The sequence below is a fragment of the Lepisosteus oculatus genome, chromosome 24 (genome assembly GCF_040954835.1).
Source record: "Lepisosteus oculatus isolate fLepOcu1 chromosome 24, fLepOcu1.hap2, whole genome shotgun sequence".
Lineage (NCBI taxonomy): Eukaryota > Metazoa > Chordata > Actinopteri > Semionotiformes > Lepisosteidae > Lepisosteus > Lepisosteus oculatus.
Window position 1 is genome coordinate 8,340,361 of NC_090719.1, and position 25,725 is coordinate 8,366,085.

At 40.0% G+C, this 25,725-nt stretch overlaps 1 protein-coding gene across 1 annotated transcript in view; it reads left to right on the forward strand.

Moving 5' to 3' along the window:
* Positions 1-25,509, forward strand: part of ttll11 (tubulin tyrosine ligase-like family, member 11) — a 58,493-nt gene extending 32,984 nt beyond the window's left edge. The window contains exons 7-9 of the mRNA XM_015367009.2: positions 11,887-12,144; positions 12,568-12,674; positions 23,846-25,509. Coding sequence (XP_015222495.2) covers positions 11,887-12,144; positions 12,568-12,674; positions 23,846-24,174 — 694 coding nt within the window. The 3' untranslated portion in view covers positions 24,175-25,509. The remainder of the gene's footprint in view (positions 1-11,886; positions 12,145-12,567; positions 12,675-23,845) is intronic.
* Positions 25,510-25,725: the final 216 nt, after the last annotated feature.

The following is a 25,725-nucleotide window of genomic DNA, read 5'->3' on the forward strand; positions in this document are numbered from 1 at the left end:
CAATTTTGAGAGGGATATCGCCACAGTTTAATCATTATTTCTACAAAAATATCACCCATAAGGTCACTTATCAGATTTTTAACTGGATTTGACAACATTTTCAGAATGATTTCACTAATCTCCATAGTCCAAAATCATCCGTGCATCACTAGACATACATTTTTACAGTAAATGTGAAAATGATCCTTGCAGAATGATCAGTGGGTACAATACTGTATGTAATAGTACCAAATATTTGATACCATATGTTTACTCCATAGTTGCCTTGTGTTCTAAAGTTATGTAGTGGCTTGCACAAAACAAGTTTACACCCATAACATCATAAACAAATGTATATATTTTATATATCCCTTGATCGTAGTTATGTAAACCTAACTTTTTGTGTTCTGCTAATGACCTGCTTTTGCCGTTAAAAAAGGCATATTTTAGAACCAATGCTAAACCATGTTACTATATTGCTTAACAGACAGGAATAACTGGAAACATGGTAAATTAAGTGTGCAATGTTCAGATATGCTTTCTGTTGTGCTGTAACATTTCAGCTGTGTTATGACTTTCAAATTTATGAAAATATCTTGTAGTTGTAAAATTGTCTTATTTTTTGGATAGAGATGCCATCCCAATAGTGTGCTGTTGCCCAGAGCTCTTAGCTTCAGAAGTCAAAGTACTACCTCAACTGGAATAACCCTCAGGCAATTTTGTATTCTTATCAACTTGTGGCACTGTTTGTAAAAGACATTGCACATCTTCTTGTAGATCCCTGCTATAGCACGCAATACAAGTTACACTTTCCAGCACGTTCACAGTGGACATCAGGGATCTTTGGTCGTTGACATTGGCTAGTTTGTATAACCTTTTGAAAACATGCCATCATACAAGAGCAAATACCAAAATGCCTTTAGCAGTTTTACATTACTGTAAAAACCCATTGACATGGCTGTAGATAATAGAGTCATAGTGTAGCCCTAAAGATATCACATAGGCTGAGTATGCCAAAATAATTCTACAAATATTTAATAAATACGAGTCTAGTCTTAAACTGTAACTGCCAAGGACAAATATCCTTCTGGGATTAGAGTTTGAACTTTTCTTCAGTGTGCTTCTAAAATATTATGACCTGTTTGAAAACATTGTTATAGTGGACGGAAAGCTACTGTACATGATTCCCAAACTGCACAATAGTGGAGTGTGCTGGGGTTTTTTGCATTATTTTGTTTCATTCTTTTAAGATTTAAGTTTTTCTTGCAAAGCGAATGTACAGTAATCTTAAGAGTTTTCTTTTCTGTTCTGCTTCGTATTAAGAACCAAACAGCAACTGCTTATGGGTTTTTTGAGCAGGAGAATGTGTGATTAGCATATTTAGTCATAAGGAAGATCATATTCTCAGTGATTCTTAAAATACTAAAAAGATAGAACTCTTTTCGTATGGTTCAGAAATTTTTTCAGAATATTTTTCCTTTGTCCAGTACAATTTCAATCCTGAGACTGGAGACTGCGGAATATACGGAGAATCTAAAAATATATAATTCTATTCGTGGATACTGTATAGGTTTATAGAATAATAAAGTATGTGTAATTTATTTTGGATATTCATTAAGTTTTTGTGATTATTTCAATTAATTGATCTTTTTTGAGTATGATACATCACATGAGTGACTTTGTTGCATACTCTTTAATGAGAAGACTAATTGGGCAGGGGTGATGAGGTGGTTTACCTTAGAATGTCAAGCCTGGTAAGCAGCAAAAAAGAAAATAAAAAAAAAACTGCCAGTATACCCTGCGTACCAAGTGAACAACAGCTTTGTACTCTTGTAGTCTTAGTTGTTTGCAGCCAGTAATTTCTAACCTGTCAAGACATTATAGCCAGTCATAGCCCATTAATGATAGGCCATTTAACATCTCATCAAGCTCAGTCTTCATCATTGTTTTTACACTGCCAGAACCACTACATCAGGAACACCAGGTCACAGTAAGTAAGTAATAATAATAATAATAATAATAATAATAATAATAATAATAATAATTGCTTAGACTTATATAGCGCTTTTTTGGACACTCCACTCAAAGCGCTTTACAGGTAATGGGGTCTCCCCTCCACCACCACCAATGTGCAGCCCCACCTGGATGATGCGACAGCAGCCATAGTGCACCAGAACGCTCACCACACATCAGCTATCAGTGGGGAGGAGAGCAGAGTAATGAAGCCAATTCGGAGATTGGGATTATTAGGAGGCCATGATTGGTAAGGGCCAATGGGAAATTTGGCCAGGACGCCGGGGTTACACCCCTACTCTTTTCGAGAAACACCCTGGGATTTTTAATGACCACAGAGAGTCAGGACCTCGGTTTTACGTCTCATCCGAAGGATGGCGCCTGTTTACAGTATAGTGTCCCCGTCACTATACTGGGGCATTAGGACCCACATGGACCGCGTGGTGAGCGCCCCCTGCTGGCCCCACTAACACCTCTTCCAGCAGTAACCTTAGTTTTTCCATCCAGGTACTGACCAGGCTCACACCCGCTTAGCTTCAGTGGGTTGCCAGTTGTGAGTTGCAGGGTGATGTGGCTGCTGGCTAAGTGAGGCTTGCGGCAGCCTGACCTGCATCGATCAAGTTGTGGAACCTCATTCGCTACTCTTTGTGGGGGCTCATCCTGATGTGACACTATTTTGTTCAGATAAAACACATTCTTATGTTTCATCTTGCTTTCTTGCAAGATGACATTGTGTTTCTGTGCATGCCTTACTCCCAGCCACATTGAAAATTTGTGGAATGAGCAGGGACAATGTGTGGCATATTAGGGGACGGAGCAGTGGCTCTGTGGCTAAGGATCTGCGCCTGTGGCTGGAAGGTTGCAGGTTCAAATCCTGTGGCCGGCAGAGGAATCCTACTCCATTGGGCCCTGAGCAAGGCCCTTAACCCCAACTGCTCCGGGGGCTCCGTACAATGGCTGGCCCTGCGCTCTGTCTCCAAGCTTCTCTCCCTGTGTGTGTGCCTGTGTGCCTCATGGAGACCAAGCTGGAGAATGCAAAAAGATGAATTCCTAATGCAAGAAATTGTAAAGGGTTAATAAAGTGATCTTAATAGGACTCAAAGTCCAGTGAACAAGGCACATCCTTGTCTTTGTCCTATGATAGAAATGGGACAGAATTTCACAAGACCCCATCTTGGCATAAAGCATATGTCATAGATACTGTATATGGTTTTTATTACCTCTAGGGTGACTGCACACTGTACTAGCTTGTGACTTGCAAGTTTGACAAAGGTTAATAAATGCTGAATTTACCTACTGTATGTTGAGGGTGCTTAATAAAATTAAAGTTCCCAGTCTACAAAGATGCCATTGCCCTAATAATAATCTTTTTTGTTATGTTTTTTAAACTCTTAAATATCTTTTGATACCCAGTATACTCTGACTTTTAAGAAAAGCAAACGGAACATTGGGCTCGTCTTCCATGCAAACTAAAATGTTATTTTCCCCTCAGTATGTTAATGAGTGGTGTCCCTATGAAGATATTATGGGATCAGTGAAGCGAAAGCTAAAGAAAATCGATGAGAAGAGACAGTCCTTTAAAAATGACAGCATTAAGATTGTTCACCTTTCAAACATTTTGAGCTGGAATGCAATTTCATTTTCTACTCATGCATCAACATTTCACCTCCCTGTAGCACCACTTAAACTAATTGAAAGCAAGGCATGTGTCTTGCATTCTATTAACATAATTTAGAAATAATTGCTTTTGTCTCTCCTTGAACTATTGAAATGTTTTATTTCTTTCACTTCTAAGTCCCACAGGATAAGTTAAAGAAAGTTTAACCATCTGGCTACAGGGCCTGTAAAGCAATAAAGGTACATTTCACTGGTCCACACTCTTTTTCAATGAAATATAGAACACATACTTGTTAAAGTCAAACTGCGCCCGAAGTCGTTTGCTACGTTTTCTGGTCACGGATAAGATCTGTAGACATTAGGCTGTCTAATTCAAATCCTTGCAGTAGATGCATTTTTGCTTCAATGCCCTTCTCTATTGTCTTTCGTTCAATTCATTTTAGATATTTAATCAGGATCATTTACTGAAATCTTCGTCTCGTATCTTGTGTTCCAGACATAGTTAATGTCAGTAACATTCATTAGACGAACTTTCAAAGTTCTTGCCTGTCAATATCAATTTAAAACAGATAAGGGAGAGAAAGAGTAGTCATACTGTATAATAATTAGCCATCTACCACATTGGGACAGTTTTGACAAAATATTTCAAATTTGTGCTTAATCGCACAGAAACATTGTATGGAGTGTTTTGTTAAATTGTTCAGTGAGATCAGTTTTTGGAGATCATTTTTATTTATTGCGGATTTTGTGAATTTTATTGTTATGTTTCTACTTATGTGCAAGCTCTCAGAAGTTCTAGGTAGGAAAGGATAAAATAACACAGATCAAAGCATCACTTCCGAATGTTAATTAAAGGAAGTCATGGTGCCATTTCTTCCATAGTGTCTGCCTTTTTTATTAGAGGACCCTCATAAATGACCCCATCTGGGATGGAGGGGTGGCACTGTGGCTAAGGATCTGCACCTGTAGCTGGAAGGTTGCCGGTTCGTATCCCGCGGCCGGCAGAGGAATCCTACTCCATTGGGCCCCTGAGTGAGGCCCTTAACCCCAGCTGCTCCAGGAGGGCTGTACAATTTCTGACCCTGTGCTCTTCCCCCAGCTTCTCTCCCTTTCTGTGTGTCTGTGTGTCTCATGGAGAGTGAATTGGGGTATGTGAAAAGACAAATTCCTAATGCAAGAAATTTTATATGGCTAATGAAGTGATCTTATCTTATAAAGGTTGTGAAAATGATTAAAACATAAGTCATATCTTTTAGCTTTACAGTAGAGTAGTAGAGGAGTTTATCGCTATATGTAAATGTGCATTGGACTTCTTATTCGTCTCTCAGAACACAGTGCAAGAGGTGGCACCACACAATGTAGACTGTACATTACAAAAAGGTACATAACAAACAGTAATAGTATGTACAAACAAAAAATACACAGTAGTGAACGATTGTTTCAGTCTCCTAAATAGGACTCGGTTTGCATGGTCTGCTCCATAATAACATGCTTTAACATGCGCATAGTTAAAGTCCCCAGCTTTGCTTTTCCTGTGGTTTCACCTTGGAATAGTTTTACAAGTTATGCAAGATAAATATTTAACATGACCTTACTTTAATTCTGAATTAACAGGATTGTCAGATTCTGTGAGAGCTTGGTCTAACCCTGAAATGCAATGGGTGTTTTCAGCCTTTCAGCTCCCTTTGCAGACTTTGACCTGTGTTCCTAAGAAACTAAACTGTAAAACAAAGAACCAAGAAGTGCTGACATCAGTTGGCCCCCTACTGTATTTGTGTAGAGATTATTCATTATGAAATCATTGTCCTGCTTACCACGCAGTTAAAGTTCAGAAGAAAGAAAAAGTACATTCATGTCTTTATTAAAATACTCAGAGGCTTTGTTTTTCAAGAACAATGATGTCAGGCAGGAAAGAAAGCAATATAATAAACAGCAGGTTGTATTTTGCAATTGATGCTGTCTTCCAGCTCAAATTGCCTTGCTTTGTTTTCATGATGAAAATTAATATTGGTGTTGCCGCAGCCTTAAATTTATAGTCACGCTTCATTTTAGGTTTGGCTAAGTTTCACTTTATAAATGGTTAATAAGCCAGCTGTTAATAAATGTGCAGTGTACTACAGATAGAGTAATTTAAATTCTGTATATACCGCTAGTATATATCCCTAGTGTATTTACCCCCAGCAATCGTTACTAGAAGCTAGTCAATATTACATGTATGTAAAACTATTAATACTTTATTAATATATTCCACATATAAATGAAATGTGTATCCTGTAATCTGAAGTGTCACCACTATAGAATCCTGAGAAGTTAATGCATGCCCAGAATACTTAGGTATGTTTATGTAACTCTTCTTGTTAACAAGGAGTGCGAAGCAAATGGAAAATAACAATGAGCAGCACGTTTTTTGTACTTCTGTACAATATATTAATGATCCAGTTGCCTGGTTTTAATAGGGTTGCCATTTCAGTTGTGAAAAACTAGTTTGTATTTACTGGGAAAGAAGGTTACTATGTTTAAATAGTGAGTTCAGTATGTGGCACATCGTATTTCTTGCAGTTTGTTTTTGTCTCAGTGACTTACCTACAAATGTTATTTTGTATGTGAGGCACTCCACTTTGCTCCCATACTCCAAAGACATGCTGGTAGGTTAATTAGCTTCTGAGAAAATCAGCCCTGGTGTGAGTGTGTGTCTGTGTCTGTCTGCCCTGCGATGGACTGGCGTCCCCTCCAGGGTGTATCCTGCCTTTTGCCCTTTGCTTGATAGGATACGCTCCAGCTCCCCTACAACCTTACATTGGATAAAACAGTTAGAAACTGGATGGATGTATTTGTTGTTTCCTGCACCTTTAATAGACCCCCCTAATATACCACTATATAACTTTATCTGTGCTTTCCATTATTTATAATACAGTTTTGTTACAGAAGTTCACACATTTTTGCTGGGCAGCCTTAGTCCTACAATGGCACCTCTTGTGATGGATGTCTATTCACTGTTGGTCATGTGTTTTTCCATGTTGGATATAAAATCTTGTTTCAGGTCTTTCTTCAAGTAAAAAAAAAATCTTTTAAAATGAAATGAATCCATTTCACACTGGAAGTTGCAATCACACACTAGGGTCAGTTAGGTCTACCTCTGTTGTATCCCTCTGTTCCTGTGGTTGCACCTGACCTGAAGAAAAGATTTAGACAAACCTAGAGCACTGTGTCAAGACACAAGCACGTTTTAATTAAGCAAAGCTTTTCCCTCCTGCAGAGAGCTTCTGTTGTCGCCTTTCTCCTTTTTTATTTGAAAGGCTCTGAGTGGGTTGAAGTGGATCCTATCCACCATCTTGTCAAATAGAATGACTTGTGGCTGAGTTCCTTCCACAGTTCCTGTCACATCTCCTAGCAACCCAGGTCTTTCCTTCAGAAAGAGTCATGTGAACACCAGGATAATGAGCTACCCCAGGAGGAGGCAGAGAGGGCAGCCCCTGACCTTAGGAAGTGGTAGCGTGAGAAAAATACTTTCTATATCTTGGAAAATAGGTGTTAGTCAAAAATATATAATTAACCTCATAGGATGTCACAAGTCTATAGCTATTAATGAGTGAAATTTGTATTTTCTATCAATCAACCAGTTTATCAAATACACAGCAATACAGCGTGCATCAGTAATTGCTGGCAATGAAATGTCTTTTCTGCAAACTCACCAGGGAAAAATAAAAATCACAAAATTAAAAGTTACAGAATAAGGTTACATAATAATAGTGCAATAAAAATTAAATATAAATTAGAACTGCTACATATCCAGGGTGTATACAGAAATTATGTCTAAATAGTGCAATATGCAGTGTGCCAAATACAATGGAAAACTGTATGTCAATGTACTGTAACCTGACTATTTAACAAAGACCATTAGGGTGATTGCTGAAGGTTACTGCAACATGGCTGTTTAGCAGTCTTATTGCCTGGAGGTAGAAGCTGTACCGTAGTCAATTGGTCTTTGACTGAATGCTTCGATACCGTTTACCAGACGGTAGGAGAGAAAACAGTTTATGACTTGGATGAATTGGGTCATTGAGAATAGACCTGGCCTTCTTAAGACATCTAGCTAAGTAGATATCCTGGATGTTTGGTAGCTCACAGCCGATAATGAGCTACGCTGACTTCAGCACCTTCTGCAGTACTTTGCAATCCAGGGCAGAGCAGCTCCCATACCAGGCAGTGATGAAACCAGTCAGGATACTCTCAATAGTGCACCTGTAGAAGTTGGTCTGGTTATGTTATGGCATGCCAAACTTCTTTAGCCTGTGGAGATAGAATAGGCCCTGCTGTGCTGTTTTGACCATGATGTACGTATGGTGAGACCAGATTAAGTCCTCTGTGATGTTAACTCCCAGGAGCTTAAAACTGCTGACCCTCTCCACTGCAGGCCCGTTAGAGTAGATAGGTGTGTGACCTCCTCCCTGATGTTTCCTTTAATCCACAATCATCTCCTTAGTCTTACTGATGTTCAGAGAGAGGTTGTTATCCTGGCACCATGCTGCCAGGGTTTCAACCTCCTCCCTGTACGCAGACTCCTCACCTTCTTTGATCAGTCCAATGACTGTTGTATCGTCCGCAAACTTAATGATGGAGTTTGAGTTATGCCTGGTGACACAATCATAGGTAAATAAGAAGTAGAGGACAGGACACAGCCTTAGGGGGCTCCAGTGTTTAGAGACAGTGTAGAGGGTATGTTGGTGGCCACCCTCACGACCTGTGGACATCCTGTCAGGAAGTCCAGGATCCAATTACAGAGGGAGCTGTTCAGTCCCAGGTCCTGGAGTTTGATGACAAGCTTTGAAGGCACTATGGTGTTAAAGCAGGAAGGAACTATAGACTGAGCAAGAGAAAGATTGAATATGTCTGAGAAGACATCTGTCATCTGGTCAGCACATGCCTTCAAAAGACGGCCAGGGATAGCATCAGGGCCAGGAGACTTCTGTAAATTAGTCTTTTTAAAAACTTTACACACATCTGCTCTGGATATGATCAGTGGGTGTTCACCCTTGGTTACTGGGATCCTCCTGGCTGGATCTGTGTTATTGACCTCAAACTGAGCATAGAATTAATCTAGCTCATCAGGAAGAAAGGCAGACTGTTGTGTGATATAGCCGAGTTGCACTTTGTAGTCAGTAATAATGCATAATTCCACTCCACATGTTCCGGGTGTTGCAGCCGTGATAATATGATTCTAATTTAACTCTATAGTTGTATTTGACTTTTCTGAGGTCGTATCTGGATTTTTTATATCTATCCATGTCGTCAGAATTGAAAAAAGTGTCCTAGTTTTAGCCTTCGCGCGTATTTCGCCATTTACCCACGATTTTTGATTAGGGTATGTGCGAACAGTAATCCTGGGGACCACGTCTTCAATGCATTTATTGATGTAGCCAGTAACATAATCCGCATACAGATTGATATGATTTCTGGCAGCTTTACAGAAGATTTGCCAGTCAGTGGTAGCAAAACAGTGACTTAATATAAAATCCGATTCATCCGACCAGCGTTGAATTGTTCTTAACACTGGCCTCTCCGGCTTAAGCTTCTGCTTGTAAACGGGAAGTGGCAGAATGGAGGTGTGATCGGTTTTGCCGAAAGGAGGTTGGGGGAGGGTTTTGTAACCATCCCGGAAGGGAGTGTAAAACTTATCCAATGTGTTTGTTCCGCAGTTGGGCAGTTGATATGTCGATGAAGATTAGGCATTGTTCTCTTCAAGTTTGCGCCGTTCAAATCACCCGCGATAATGAATGCCCCCTCAGGGTGTGTATTCTCATATCTGTTTAGGTGTCCGTGAAATTCATCCATCGCCCTTGTTGTATTGGCCTTTGGGGGAATATGCACCGCTGTGAGGACTACCAATGTGAATTCCCTCGGTAGACAGAGAGGGCGACATTTTATTGTCTGGTGTTCAAGGTGCGGAGAGCATTGCTCTGAAATAATCTCCACGTCTGTGCACCAGGAGTTGTTTACCACGAAGTATACTCCGCCACCCTTGCTCTTACCCGAATCCATTGATCTGTGCTGGCGGTAGATAGAAAATCCTCCCGGGAGGATAGTAGAGTCCGAATAGACAGGTCAAGCCAGGTTTCGATAAATGCCAGCACATTGCAGTTCTTGACGTCCCATTGGAAAGAAAGCCTTTCTCTCAGTTCATCCAGCTTATCGTCCAGTGACTGAACATTAGTAAGAAGTATACTCAGGAGCAGGGGACGATTACTGTGCTGCCTCAATCTAACCAGAACGCCCGCTCGTTTACCCCTCTTCCTACGACACCGTCTTCTTTCAGGTAAAGGTAAGACGCCACAGTCGACAGTTAATATTTGGTGTAAATTGTAACAGTGCCAATAGTCGATCTTATGTCTTACTGTACAGTGCCTTGCGAAAGTATTCGCCCCCCTTGAACTTTTCAACCTTTTGCCACATTTCAGGCTTCAAACATAAAGATATTAATTTTTTATTTTATGTGAAGAATCACCAACAAGTGGGACACAATTGTGAAGTGGAACGAAATCTATTGGATTTTTGAAACTTTTTTAACTAATAAAAAAATGAAAAGTGGGGCGTGCAAAATTATTCGGCCCCTTTACTTTCAGTGCAGCAAACTCACTCCAGAAGTTCAGCGAGGATCTCTGAATGATCCAATGTTGTCCTAAATGACTGATGGTGATAAATAGAATCCACCTGTGTGTAATCAAGTCTCTGTATAAATGCACCTGCTCTGTGATAGTCTCAAGGTTCTGTTGAAAGCGCAGAGAGCATCATGAAGACCAAGGAACACACCAGGCAGGTCCGTAATACTGTTGTGGAGAAGTTTAAAGCCGGATTTGGATACAAAAAGATTTCCCAAGCTTCAAACATCCCAAGGAGCACTGTGCAAGCGATCATCTTGAAATGGAAGGAGTATCAGACCACTGCAAATCTACCAAGACCTGGCCGTCCCTCTAAACTTTCAGCTCAGACAAGGAGAAGACTGATCAGAGATGCAGCCAAGAGGCCCATGATCACTCTGGATGAACTGCAGAGAGCTACAGCTGAGGTGGGAGAGTCTGTCCATAGGACAACAATCAGTCTTACACTGCACAAATCTGGCCTTTATGGAAGAGTGGCAAGAAGAAAGCCATTTCTCAAAGATATCCATAAAAAGTCTCGTCTAAAGTGTGCCACAAGCCACCTGGGAGACACCCCAAACATGTGGAAGAAGGTGCTCTGGTCAGATGAAACCAAAATCGAACTTTTTGGCCACAATGCAAAACGATATGTTTGGCGTAAAAGCAACACAGCTCATCACCCTCAACACACCATCCCCACTGTCAAACATGGTGGTGGCAGCATCATGGTTTGGGCCTGCTTTTCTTCAGCAGGGACAGGGAAGATGGTTAAAATTGAGGGGAAGATGGATGCAGCCAAATACAGGACCATTCTGGATGAAAACCTGTTGGAGTCTGCAAAAGACCTGAAACTGGGACGGAGATTTATCTTCCAACAAGACAATGATCCCAAACATACAGCAAAATCTACAAAGGAATGGTTCACAAATAAACGTATCCAGGTGTTTGAATGGCCAAGTCAAAGTCCAGACCTGAATCCAATCGAGAATCTGTGGAAAGAGCTGAAAACTGCTGTTCACAAACGCTCTCCATCCAACCTCACTGAGCTCGAGCTGTTTTGCAAGGAAGAATGGGCAAGAATTTCAGTCTCTCGATGTGCAAAACTGATAGAGACATACCCCAAGCGACTTGCAGCTGTAATCGCAGCAAAAGGTGGCTCTACAAAGTATTAACGCAAGGGGGCCGAATAATTTTACACGCCCCACTTTTCATTTTTTTATTAGTTAAAAAAGTTTCAAAAATCCAATAGATTTCGTTCCACTTCACAATTGTGTCCCACTTGTTGGTGATTCTTCACATAAAATAAAAAATTTATATCTTTATGTTTGAAGCCTGAAATGTGGCAAAAGGTTGAAAAGTTCAAGGGGGCCGAATACTTTCGCAAGGCACTGTATGTCCATAAGTGTTTGTCTGTCATATGTAATCACCAAGCAAACAGCATGTGCATTTAGCAGTACAAAAAACAACATGAAATAAACAGAAACGAATGGGAGCTCGCAGGAAGGCAGCCTTCCCCTGTCGGTGGCATTTTATAATGCTAAGTATCTGATGTTTAAGTATAATAATACTTTATCAGTCTCATGAATCCTAAATTTGTCATTTCAAGGAGAACCCATGACATCTTCATGTTTTCTCATTATAGATCACACACGCCAGGCAATGGGTCAGAGCTGCAGGAAGATATATTGGATACGGTTTCCCCAGACAAAGCTGAACAGGACAGCGGAGTAAAAGTGGAGAATAATCTTCCCTCCCTCTGCCTGAAACAAGTCTTCCCCAAATACACCAAGCAGTTTAACTACCTGCGCACCGTTGAGCGCATCGCCACGCTGTTCATGAGGTTCCTGGGAGTGAAGGGGACAATGAGGCTTGGCCCTACTGGATTTCGAACATTTATCAGGTATGGGCTTGACTGTGTTTTGTGTAGCTTCTAGTCTACACAAACTAGAGACATGCAACAGCAGCACTGTTTGATAAGGCTGAATTTAGAAGCATAGTGGGTGTGCGTGTAGAGCAACTGATACTTATGGGAATGGAAATAAAAACATGATTTAAAAAAGATGTAAAATTAAATACTCGTGTGAAATAATGGAGTATAAATCTTAAGTTTAGCATCACATAGAGGCAAATGTTGTTGCTGTTTTTTTTTCTGCCGTATGTAGTTAAGAGTTTGAATTTTAGACTTGCTGGTTGCCAATTGGATCCTGAATGGAGTACAAATGAAAAACGGTAAGATAGTCAAAAAAGACCCTTTCATAAAAAGCTCTCTCAGTCACAGCCGATTTAAGTTCACTGTCTTGCATCATTATTTTATGTCTTTCAGAAACTGTAAGCTTAGCAACAGCAACTTCTCCATGGCATCGGTGGATATTCTCTACATTGATATTACTAGAAGATGGAATGGCATGGGATCAGATCAGAAAGAATCAGGTACTGGCAAAAGCTCAGACAAGCATGCTGTATTTGGTTTCAGTATAATAATCTCTTTTTAGGTACTGTTATGGTATAACATGACTTCTTAGTCTTTTTTGTTTTTCTCTTATATTTGAGTTATTTTAACTGGACAGCCACTTCAGTTACAATGTATTGCCTTGCTAGAACTGTATTATCCATCCATTTTCTACCCACTTCATCCAGTTTAGGGTGGCTGGGGAGCTGGAACGTATCCCCGCGAGCAAATGAAGAAAGGCAGGGTACACCCAGGATGGGATGCCAGTCCATCACAGGGCACGCGCACACGCACACACACACACTCTCACACTCACACACACACACACTCACACTCACACTCACACTCACACTCACACTCACACACTCACACACTCACACACACACACACACACACACACACACACACACACACACACACACACACACACACACACCAGGGTCAATCAACCTACCACTTTGTCTTTGAACTGTGGGTAGAAACCGGAGCTCCCAGCTAAAACTCAGACAAACGCGTGGAGAGCATACAAACCCCACACAGATCGAACCCCAGGTCCAGAATTGAACCCAGGGTTCCAGCACTGTGAGGCAGCAATGCTAAACACTGCTCCACTGTGCTGCCCCGTGCTGTATTTTTTAAATACTAAATCTAGTAGGTAGATTAGCAGCTATCACATTTGACTAACAGAAATGTTTCTGGAAGCATTTAAAGTAGTAAAATGTATTTTTCTTTTAGCTTGGGAGATTTGTTTCTTTGCTTTCCTACCATGAAACCTGTAATATTACAGTGACCTTTAATTAAAATGGTAACCAATCTGATAGTACTGGGTGAGAACTTGCAAGCAAATTGTTGAGGAAAAAAAAACTGATTCTTGTGAAAGAGGCTTGGTTTTAAATTAACTTCCTAGGAAATATGAAATGTCTGCCAATAATTGATAGGTCACTGCAGGTGGTAATTAAACACAACGCTGAAAACAGGTGGACTGTTCTGTGTTCCCTTGTTTTGGAATCACTGAAGCAGCTCAGCAAGTTAATATTGCTGATTATTTACCTATGAAGTGGCACAATGCAGAATTTTTGGCAGAACATACTGTATGTACTGTAACCTGTTAGGCACAATTCATTCACAATTTCATTAGACAGATTATTGTAGGTGATGGCTCTGAACTGGAAAAGCACGACTGATTCTAGTGGTAATGGACAAAACTGGCCACATTCAGCTAATGCGGTGTCCTTGGGCCTCTTCTGTCATTGTGTTCCCCATAATCTCCAAGTATGTGAGCCAAATTGTATTACTCCAGAGTCTTCCACATACAACTGATAGTAGTGGCAAAATAACTTAGATAGATACTATCTATTGAGTATATATTTTCATAAGCTCCTTTAAAATGTTTTTTCTTGCTCTTGGCAAAAACTCCTGCTGGTGGCACTGAATGCAAGTATATGAAGTTTAGGCCATGCTTAAATTGTGCTCTTTTCTCAGACAAAATAACACAAGGATGGAAGCTTAATTGTTATTTAGGGCACTTAGTAGGTGATTTCTTTCAGATTGAGCTGAGAGGAGCGGTTTTATAACATGGAAGAAGAAACCCACTTGTAACACACCTTAGCAGTATACGCCGTGTGTGGCCAAGATAAATGGTTTTAGTTTCTAATGTTATTGATCTTCACCTTCTGGCACTAAATTCACACACATCCAAAAAAAATAATAAAGACATTCCTTAAAGTAATATGTTTTTGAAGATCTGATGCAGGACTTTTTTTAAAAGCTGTTTTAAAAAAGAAAAATGAGGTCCCCTGTTGGCAGATCAGACATTTATTATAAAAGCATTTATGTGCCCTTTCACATAACTTGAGAAGTGTGTATTGGTTTGGCACATTGACACCAGTTTCAATTAGTTAGTTTTCCTTCTCATTGTAGAGCCTTCAGCGCTCAAAGGTTAAGGAAAGGACACTATGTTCTGGTTTAGTATTTTCAGTTTATAAAGGAGTGTCTTGGTCTCTCGGATAAATTCTCTTCAAAGGAAACCTTTGAAATAAGCAGGGATTTTTCCAAAACGGAAACAGAAAAATGCCCATGTTATACTCCTTCTGCTCTATATGGTCCATCTCTAGGTTTGTTTTATTAATATTGTTTTTGTTACACATTATATCATAATATAATTAAGGGTAAAGTCTATACCAGAGCCACAGTGGCTCTTTGGGCTCATCCTGGTTTCTTTAATGTTAAAAGAACACACTGGAACACCCCTACTATCACAGGGATTACTTCCCAGCAATTCTGGTCTCCACTTATACAGCAGAACAGACAGGAGCAACTGGGGTACAGCACCTCACTCGAGGTACAACAGCAGTGTCTGCAGCAGGGACTTGAACCCATGCCTTGTCAGTCGTGTCGTAAGTCCAAAGGCTTACCCACTACACAACGGTCCTTGCAATGCGTAAAAAGCCCTGTAACACAAAATAAAGAAAACCAGGAATAGAAATCAAGAGAGCCATGAAATCGGAAAGCCATGAAAAGTAAAAAATGGAAGACAATCACAAGAAGATGCGAAAAAAGAAAGTTAGCCTTCCTGTCAGTTTTTGAGCTAGCCACTTGTAATCATCTAGCAGGAGTTCATTCCATACCAAGATCTACAAATGCATGCAGTTAAGTGTAATTTAAGGGTGTTTCAGTCAACACCCAATCTAAGAGATCAATTGGGAATTGTTACGGAGAAGGAACCAGTAAAGTGCACAGTAACACCAGTCACCTCCGAAAGATCAAACACGCAAAGCGCCCTATCACAGGCCACCCCCGACATGTATAGGCTGGTACGATACACCCCGGGTGCTTCTGCAGGATAACATAAGATCACTTTATTAGCCATATACAATTTCTTGCATTAGGAATTTTACTTTTCGCATCCCCCAGCTTGCTCTCCATGAGACACACAGGCACACAGAGGGGGAAAGAGAAGCTTGGGGACAGAGAGCAGTTGGGGTTAAGGGCCTTGCTCAGGGGCCCAGCGGAGTAGGATTTGAACCGGCAACTTTCCATCCACAGGCGCAGATCCTTAGCCACAGAGCCACCTCTCCGCATCAGAGCATCTAGACCTGCTGATATACCTGTTATTTACATTCTTTATTCACATTCAAAACAGATTAATTGTTGCCGTAGGTTTTTTAGTGGAAGAGAACTTGCTGTTCCAGACTGCACGTCAGTCCGGACTTGCATCCAGCCCATCTACTGTAGTTCCCATATAGAAAAAACTGGGAGACGGCTGTTCATAGAGCATAAAAGAAGGTCACGAAGAGACTAAGGGCTGTGCAGCAACTGTTAAAACTGTTAGATCAGCGGCAGTTTGAGAGAGTAAACCTGTGTGCAACCTTGTCAGTCTGCGCAGATCCAAATCAAGGGAGGGGGTATATCAGCCTCAGATCCTGAAACATGTGCAAGCTGTTGTCATCACAGATGTCACTGGAATATGAACATGTCCTGTAGATCAGGGTGGTGAGGTCAAGGGTTGAGAACCTGACAGGAGGATGAAGCAATTTCAAAGAAGGGAGAGCTGATGAAAATTCAGGAGGGTGCTGAGAAAGCCATGGCCAGGCCAATACAAATGAAGACAGTTCTGATCAGGGCAGCAGAAGCTAAACATTCTTGCAGTTGAATTGCATTAATTAAAGCTTACTGAATTGTATACTCTGACATCAATGTCAGCTAAGTCCTAAACACCGTCAAAACTGAGTCCCTCAAAGCCACATCATAGCATTAAAAAAATTGCTAATCTACCAATAGCATTGTAAAGATACTGCGGTTGAAACGTACGACGGAATTCATTTGTCTTAAGTGTTTTTTGGGGAGTGAAATGAGGCTTATAAAAAATCAGAAATTGATGTATAGAAGAAATTCTGCTATTAGTGATGGAGGTCCTAACATGTGATGTAGTCTGTTAAAGAAAACCAAAGTCAGAACTACTTTAATTTTATCCCCAACCTCAGATGTATTCTCTTTCCAAATCTGATGAAAATGAAGGGACAAGGTAGGTAATTCTTCAGTAAACTGATGTCATTGTAGATTATCCTCAAACCTGCTGAATGAACATGTCCCTCTCCATTGCTTTGCCTTTAATTGCTAATTGCAGGGCACAGAATTGATCTGCAAAATGTTCTGACAATATCAATCAGCAGTACCCCTTAAAGCTGCAGTCTGATTCCAATCCCTTTTGCAAGGTGATTGCAAAACCAATCAAAACTAACCAGTCATTTGACAGTGGAGTATTGGCATTATACCTGTACATGCATTGACTAATTCATTCCCATTTTAAGAGAGGCAGATTTTTTTAAAACCCAGTTTGATTCTCTTACAGCACCATTAGATGAGGTCATTGTATTGTTTCAGGATCTTGAATGCATTGTGTACTGTTTTCCTTCAAATTTAGGATGCACTTTTTATGCCATCCCTTTTTTGTAAAAAATCTTCTTAATCTTAATTTTGTTTACATTATTAATTTCAAACATTTATAGTGTACGTAGAATGCATGTCTTAAAATACCATCAGATGTCAAAGTTTGCTGATCATGAATGAAATAAAGATGAATTTGGAGTCTGCTATTCCTATTCACATACAGTACATTGTTTTAACAGCTTCTAAGCAAGAAGGACCAGGTTACAGAATTTGCAGAAACAAATGCAATCAGAGCTGTGGTAAGGTAGAATGGTGTCACTTAATCTTGTTTGAGGAAATTGCCAAATACTAAATCCAAGCTCAGTGTGAAAAATTAAAAAAATATATTTCTGTTATAACTGTCATGTATATTGTAACACTTAAAAAATATTGTTCTTCTAATAATTTACATTAATGCTGATTGCAATCTTAAGCTTTCCGTTAAAAACACTGAGGTACCAGTTTTATCTACTGCTTTTCAGCAAATGAATAATACTTTATTATTTTTATTAATATAACTGTTACTTTATTATGTAGACGTATGTTGTACTGTACGTGTGCTAATGCAAAATTAAGTGTACTGTATGCAATTATCATATAATGCAGAATAGTCTGTCTGCACTCTGACTCCAAGCTTCTCTCCCTGTCTGTGTGTCTCATGGAGAGCAAACTGGGGTAGGTGAAAAGACAAATTCCTGATACAAGAAATTTTATATGGCCAATAAAGTGATCTTATCTTACCTATTTATCACAACGTTTTCAGCAGTTAGACAGGTTGCATAAAGTGTAAGATAAAGCAGACATATTATTAGATTTTAAGAAATCTTACATAAGAAGACTAAACATATAACTCAGACCCTTGTCTGCTTAAGCTACTGTATATAATATAGTTTAAACAGTAAATACTGACAAAAACACTGCAACTAAACATGTTTCACATCAGATATGTAATACAAGCCTAACCATTTTAAAATTCAGTCAGATATACTGTAAATTCATTAATGTAAATTGTACTGTAAATTCATTACTGCACAGTTATCCATATCCCCAAAAGCATCAGATATTCTGGATTGAGAATTCATTCATTCCCATCACATTTTGCATTCTATACCATCAGAAAAAAAATGCCTTTTTATACCAGATCTCTCATTTCCATCTACAGCAGCTTTAAAAAGATTCATTTTACTTCTCACTCCTGACTTCACTTTTAATGCAAGATTTTTTCCAAAGTTTTTTTGTGTGTAAAATCTCTTCTGGAAACGAAGGGATTTTGTACAATGTCTACAGAAGTTGTGTAATTTAGCAATTGGAAAAGATCAATGTATGCCAAGGTCATATTCTGCTTCAATGAGTCCCAGAACGGGAATGTAGAAAATATGATATCTAACAGGCTTTAAAAATTTAAATATCTGTCATAGTTGGAGCATTTATGGGAATAGAATTACATGCATATTCTAAAACTGTGTGGTGGAAGTGCAAACCCCAGCCAGCATCTTATCCCCAGGGTACCAGTCTGCTGAATTTCCAACTTGAGCTTCCTCATTTTCTCGTTTTGATCACCCGTCATCACAAACAATATTTGCGTGCCATTTATTTGTCTTGGGCTATATTTTCTGTATTTTCTAAATTGCTGCTAATTGGCCCCACCTCATGAATAAATATTGGGTAGGCAATTACACAGGAAGCAAAAATAAACATGTTTGATTTGTTTGTGGCTGGAGCTCCTTTTCCAAAGTTTCTTCTGTCGTTTTTTTCTTATCTTGAAGAAATGTATATAATGGGTGTGAAGGAAACCATAGCTAGGCAACCAATTTTTTTAACATCTAGTTATGACTTTTTTTTTTTAAAGATTCTTCGGTGGCAAATGGCCTATTATTCCAAAGCAAAATAAAAGAAAATCTTCACGCTCATTTGCTTTAGTTTCTCTACAGACGTACGGGAGAGCTACTGTATATCCACTATTTTAATCTTTGCTGTTTTGGTATATTTGAGCATTTCTTTTCTGGTTTCAGGGGAGCTGGTTTAGAACAGAGTAGGCTAGGTTGCACATATTCCGTTTTTATCTCCAGTTGTTTTTAACACTCATTAATTCATTGGCCATTCCTTGTGTTAGTAGATCTTGCCACTGTGAAAATCTTCTGAACCGCACAGTGTGTTTTCAGCATTCATTCATTGGCTATCCCCTGCAGGGAACCCAAAATGGGCCGATATGGGATTCGAATAGGCATTCACTGTAACAGAAGTGGCTCAGAGACTGAAGGGATCCTTCTGTGTTTCACCCTGTCAAACCTTACTTGCTGCCCAAAAGTTCCATGGCAAAAACAAAAGGTGGGCTTTGAAACCCCAATTTTCATGCCCATTAAATAATTAGGTTATTATTTTAATATGAAGATCTGTCATTTACATAAGGAACCTGTTTTCTGACTGGAAGAGTAAGAAGTTCTGGTATTTTCTAATACTTTAGAAGAACAGACCTAAGGATACAGTTTTAATGTTTTGTTTTTATCATTTTTTTATCATTGTTTTATGCTTATATTACTTTTCTGCCTTTGAGTAGGCTGTTCATGTTTGGTTAATCGCAGCCAAGTGTTAATTAGAAAAGAGAAACTTTGTCACCTTGACACAAGTAGTACCACCTGTCAACCCCAAAAGTCAAACTTCCGTGTTATTTTTCATCTGTCGGTCAGCTATCACTTTGTTTTAAATTTCGATCCGAGCTTGGATGAGTCACTCAGTTGAGCTGTAGCGATTGTATTCTTTCCAGCCAGCCGTGACTAACAGCATGATTTTGTGCAGCTACAGCTGCTGTCTGTAGATAAATCCTCAGATCTCTGCAGTTCCTGCCAGCAAAGTATCCCTTGGATTTGTATTTATTTTAGACGGATACTTATGACAGTACCTTTCTAGCATCATGTGATTTCAAGCTGTTTTTTGGTCTTTTTTGCTTTTAATTAACGAGATCAAACCTGATTGCCGTCAGAGAATTCATTTTCAGGTTTTCACCATTGCTCTGCCAAGTCAATTTCTTCCTTTTTCTTAAAGGTTTTCCCCCAGGTACTTAGCTGTGTGCCATTGGTTTGTTTGTTTTTTTAAATCCTGATTGGTCTTGCTGTTATCACACAGTACATGATATTGTATGTAAAATTCACCTCCAGGTAAATTAAAGTATTTGGTTGATCCATATTTTTTTTCTGCACTGCGACAGAAAAAGCAGCATGAAAGCATGGTGATTAGGAACGCTAAGCCTGCCTCACATTTCCAGTGTCCTGGCTTCCATTCCAGTCAGAGTATTTCTGGAGTGTGAATGTTCTCTCTGTGTTCGCGCAGGTTTTAACTGTGTTTTGCAGGCTCCCTCCTCCTCCCAAAGACATGAATGTTGAGGATTACTCACACTTCAGTCTGGTCTTCTATCCTGATTATCCCCATCCTTGTATGAAGTGACCTCAGCGTCTCTTCTTTGCCCTGTTTAGGGAATGTGGAATTAGAGAGCCACACAGGGCAAAAAGAAAGCAGTAACTAAATTGATCTAGTGAATTATAAAAAGGCATGATGGCAGTATTATTCTGTAGCACAGTTGGATCGCTCCCTCCAGGCGAGGGGAGTGCAGCTGTCCCAAGTGGAGGACCCTGGGCTCTAGTTTGTGAGGAAGGGTCAAGGGGATCAGAGGTTGACCGGCAGATTGGTTCAGTGGCTGCAGTAATGTCCACACATTGTATCGAAGCCTGGCTGAGAAGCGGAAGCTGAGTTTTCGGACGAAGTTCTCAGTTTTCCACGCGATCTGCGTCCCCATCCTCACCCATAGAGAGCTTGGGGCATAGATTGAAAGAATTTCAGGTGGGTAGCTGCGTCAGCATGCGTAGGCTGCAAACGAACAAGTAATGCATTTATTCCATGCTGAAAAGAGAAGAAAGCAAACACAATGTTTTGGCCATGGAGCCTTCTTCAGGTGTGAGCCTTCTTCAGCCTTCAGACACCTGAAGAAGGCTCCATGGCCGAAATGTTGTGTTTTCTTCTTCTCTTTTCAGTGTGAAATAAACCTATTACTTGCTCCTAGACTGAAAGAATGAGATTGGGGATACAAGCAGCCAAATTGAGGTTTCTCCATAAGGCTGCTGGGTTTACTCTCTTTGACAGGGTGAGGAGCCCGGCGATCTGGGAGGCCTCTGGAGTAGAATCACTGCTCCTCTGAATCGAGGGGAGCCAGTTGAGGTGGTTCAGGCATCTGGTGAGGGTTTTCCAGGGTGCCTCCTGCTGGAGGTGTACCAGGAATGGCCCACTGGGAAAATGAGATGGGATGAGTTCTGTCAGGCTCCAATGTCATAAAAAAGTTGCTTTATGTAGCGTTATCCAAGTTAAAGCCTCTGACATACTCATGCCATATTAGATAGCCTGATCTGAGTTAATTATAAAGTAATGTTTTATTACACAGGAACTGGAGACTTAAAATTCATTGGAAAGCTACTTTACAATAACAAAAATTATTAAAATAATTGGAATTTTATAAAAGGAAACTTGACACTTCACCAATGTAGTGCAATGTGAAGGCAATTTGATTTTATCCTTTTATAATCACCACTGAGATGTGTTTCATTTTTCTTAATCCATTTGGGATTGCATTTCGTTATGTACTACGACACTTCATAAAAACCTAGTCAGACACTTGCTTTTCAAATCACACTGGTGTTGATTACAAAAGTGCACATATGCTGTATATTTATACCTCTGTGTTGTGATATACAGTGCCGGCAAGTTTCTCAAAAAGAATATGAATAAAACTAAGACACGTTTGTATTTGCACACGCTCTCAAGCTCTCTCGCCCTTTCAAACATTGATAGATTAATTTGAGAGTTTGTGCAGATTCATTGGTCCTCAGTAAAATAATGTTGTTATTGCTTCATGTTGGCAAAATTCTCCTGTAGTCTTGCCACCTGTGCCCAACGTTGGTATAAGGAATTCAGAAGGAGTCAGTTATCCAAATAGATGAGGCCTGCCTCCATGGATTTCTGGAAATATTTGGAGTAATAAGCCTGGATTACAGTATGTGTTGCAGAATTCAATAACAAGCCTGTGGCTCTCTGTAAAATAGGAAAGTAAGACTCTAGACAGCCTAGAGACCCATGGACACAACCAGCTCCCATCCTACCAAGACTGCATGATTTTATGCTGGTTGAGTATTTGAAAATCCCTTGTATGAGTTATTTGGGGGAGGCAGAAGCCCATCTTGAAATAGAAATGATAGAGTACATTTTAACTACCTACAAATTACACAAGCAGATCCTGGAGACAGGAGCACTACCTACTAACTATTGTCTGAAGGCTGCTTTTTCTTTCATGGTTAGGGGAGGAGAAGAGTCGAGTAAATACATGTGGGGAATGAATCTTGTGAAAAATGAAAAAGAAAAAAATAGTTTCCCTGTTCTCTGTGGAACTGTCAGGGCAGCAGTAAGGCAGAAACTGCAAATGGGATGCCATTCTCACATAGAAATGGCAGAAGAAGAACGGCCAGGATGAAGTGGCAGAGTCTGTTTGGCAGCTGCGGTATTCTGTAGGTACTCAGCATAAGGGTATAAGCACACCCATTGTGAGCTACAGTAACAGCTGCCTTTTGCTTGAAAGAATTATTACTATTGCACATTTCTTTATCTGTTAGTAGGTATACTTAACGTCTGTGGTTACTTTTTAATGTTTAGCTGACCACTTCAATATTTAGTGACATTAAAATTAATTATAACACTCCTGCGTTCCCTAAGCATTAAGGATGCTTGCTTAAAGGGCAGATGGTCCATGCTGGTCTGAGGCTTGGCAATGTTATTAGCCAGTTGTGACCAGGTCTGGTGAAGTTGGTTGGGCATTAATCAGTCAGGGTTTTCTTGGCTTTCTGCACAACAGCAGCAAAAGGGAACAGCTGGGAGCCTGCAGTGCTTGCTGCCATCCACAGAACACTGTCCTCCACTCTCTTTGGCAATGTATCCTATTAGTGATAATGTAATGCATTTAATTCATAAGTCCTTCTTAAAAAGACTCGAAAGAATACTAATCTTTAGAAACAGGGAAAAAAACAATGTTCAATTGAGCTATAGTAAAGAAAATGTTTATTGTTAATTTTTAAAACTGGTCCACAGCCACAGCCACTGTCTGATGCTTTTGGTCAGTGACTCCTACAGTCGTGGGGCAGCAGTAGAGAAAGCTTGATCATCCATTGTAGAGGGTGGTCTTAGGTACAATATGAATCAGCTCATTATGTGTTGGCCTTTCCAATTAAAAAATCCTGGAGCTACATCATTTAGTGCTCTTTTCCTGTAAATTGGAGATCCTTAAAATCATATTTACATTTCGAGGTAGACCATGCAGTTTGAGTCAAGCTGCAGAACTCCGGACATACTACTGAAGCCTATTTACTACCTACTGTCAGTTGGTATCCTAAATGTAAGGTGACAATTAGATCTTGTTGAGAGCCAGTAAACATTACCTCATTCGTACAGTTTGGTCCTTTTTCACTTGCTGTTTTGCTTAGAGGGACTGTAACAGACATCAGGTATTCTTGCCTTTGGAGTTCATGCTCAGGAGTGCTTGGCGGTAGGATTTGCAATTAGCCCTTTTCCAGCAAGCAAGTGCAATTTGAAGTGATTTCCTGCGCGGCGAATTAAAACAGGGCCCGGGCAAAATGTTTATTTTGTTGAGCAGCGGCGGAATATGAAGTCCTTTTTTTTTTTCCTGTCGCAGGGATGGGCCTTCAGGCCTTTGTGGAAGCCTTCTTCTACTTGGCGCAGAGGAGATTCAAGTCGCCACCCCTCCAGGAGCAGGTGGCGGCTCTGCTCGACCTGTGCGACTGCCACCTGGAAAGCCTGGATGAGAAACGGTCGCTGTGCGGTCGAGGAGCAGCGGAGCGGAGGACAGCGTTGCCTTCCTGTCTGCCCGAAGGAGTTCATTCCGCGCCGTCTGCCCCAGCGCCTCATCACTTCAACTGCCCAACTGCAGCCAGTAAATCTGCGGATTATAGGCTTCATCAACCCTTGCGACCCACTCTGAAAGGAAACTGTATAGAGAACTAAATATCACCAGCAGGGGCTGGTCTAGGTCTGGGGCTCAATGGCAGCAGCAAAGGCAGAGCTTCTTTCGTTCAAGCTGCTGTTTATGCTTCTGGCGAGGTTTCCTCAAACAATTTCATCCAAAAAAGGTTCGGCCACAATCGACAGACAGAATCTGTACCTTGTCACTGAACTGGTCATTTCATGGTGTTCCTGTCTGTCTCGATTGCTTTCTCTGGTGAGGTCCCTGAACACTTTCCTGAGAAAAAGATGAGCTGCGCTATATTTACTGTCTCCCCCATGCCAAGCATGTGGATATGCAATACATTTAGGTCTTATTCAATCCAGATTTGTATCTCGGAAAATGCAGCAGTAGCCTCCGAAAGCCAATGATAAGAGGCAAAGATGCCTTTTTTTTAAAGATTGTGCTGTAACTCATGTTATAGATTAAATTATTGATTTTACATTTGCAGATTTTTATCTTCCCGGTAAAATTGCACAGACTTTCTTCAGGGAAAACTTTTTTTTTTTTCTAAAACACCGCACCGCAATCTGGTCAATTGTCCACAAGATTGCTGGATATATAAAAAGATAAAAATAGCACCAGGGGTGCTTTCAGATTGTACATGAATGTTATTTTGCACAGTGGGTTCAAACCAGTCACTTTAGATATAGTATTTGAATGAAGATTATCAGCTAGTGTTGCTTGAAATATAACCTGAATGGAGCTGTGTGTCTGCTGTAAAACAAAATCTTCTCAAGCCTTTTTAATTCATTTCTGGATGCTTTGGAGAAGTGGACATTCACCATAGAACTAACTACCTGTATGTTCGCCAAATGTTTTAGAACAAGACTCACAATAATTGCAAGGTGAATAATGACTGATGAACACAACATAATATGTGTAATATCTGAAGTTCTTTTGTTCCAGTGGTGTCACTTTTATTTATTTTAAACTCGGCAGAATTGTTTTTGAAAGTGATCATTTATGTTTTAGCTGTCCGTAAAGCTGAGAAGCTGTAGGTTAGCACTTCAAGGATAATGATTGAAGAGCACTTTTGAAATCTTCCCACCTTCTACTCTACCTGATCCTAATAACAGCACATTTAGAATGTTTTGATCTCTTGTTATTTGCTATCACTTCCATAGACCAATGTATGATGCTAGGTCTTTATGAACTTGTAATCCTGATAATATTACAGGTATGGAAAACAAAATCTGTGCTTTACACTTTTAAAGACAATGCAATGATTTGTCACTCTGCTCCAATTACAGATAAGGATTAAGGTGCAGTTAAAGAAAAAAAAACATCAAAACAGTTCATGAATAATAAACATTGTCTTGCATATTGATGTTTTATGAATGTGATGAATTGTGATTTGTTTTTGCCATGCCTGCAGTACCTGGATTAAGCCATAATCCAATCAACAAATTAGTTTTTCAAACATCTTTATTTTTGCATATGTATTTGTTTGTTAGCCTGTGCCTCTGCGCTTAACAGGAAAAGACAAAGTATCTGAATTATCAATGAGAACAGAATTACTATGACGTGTATTGCATGTTTGAAAGGTGATG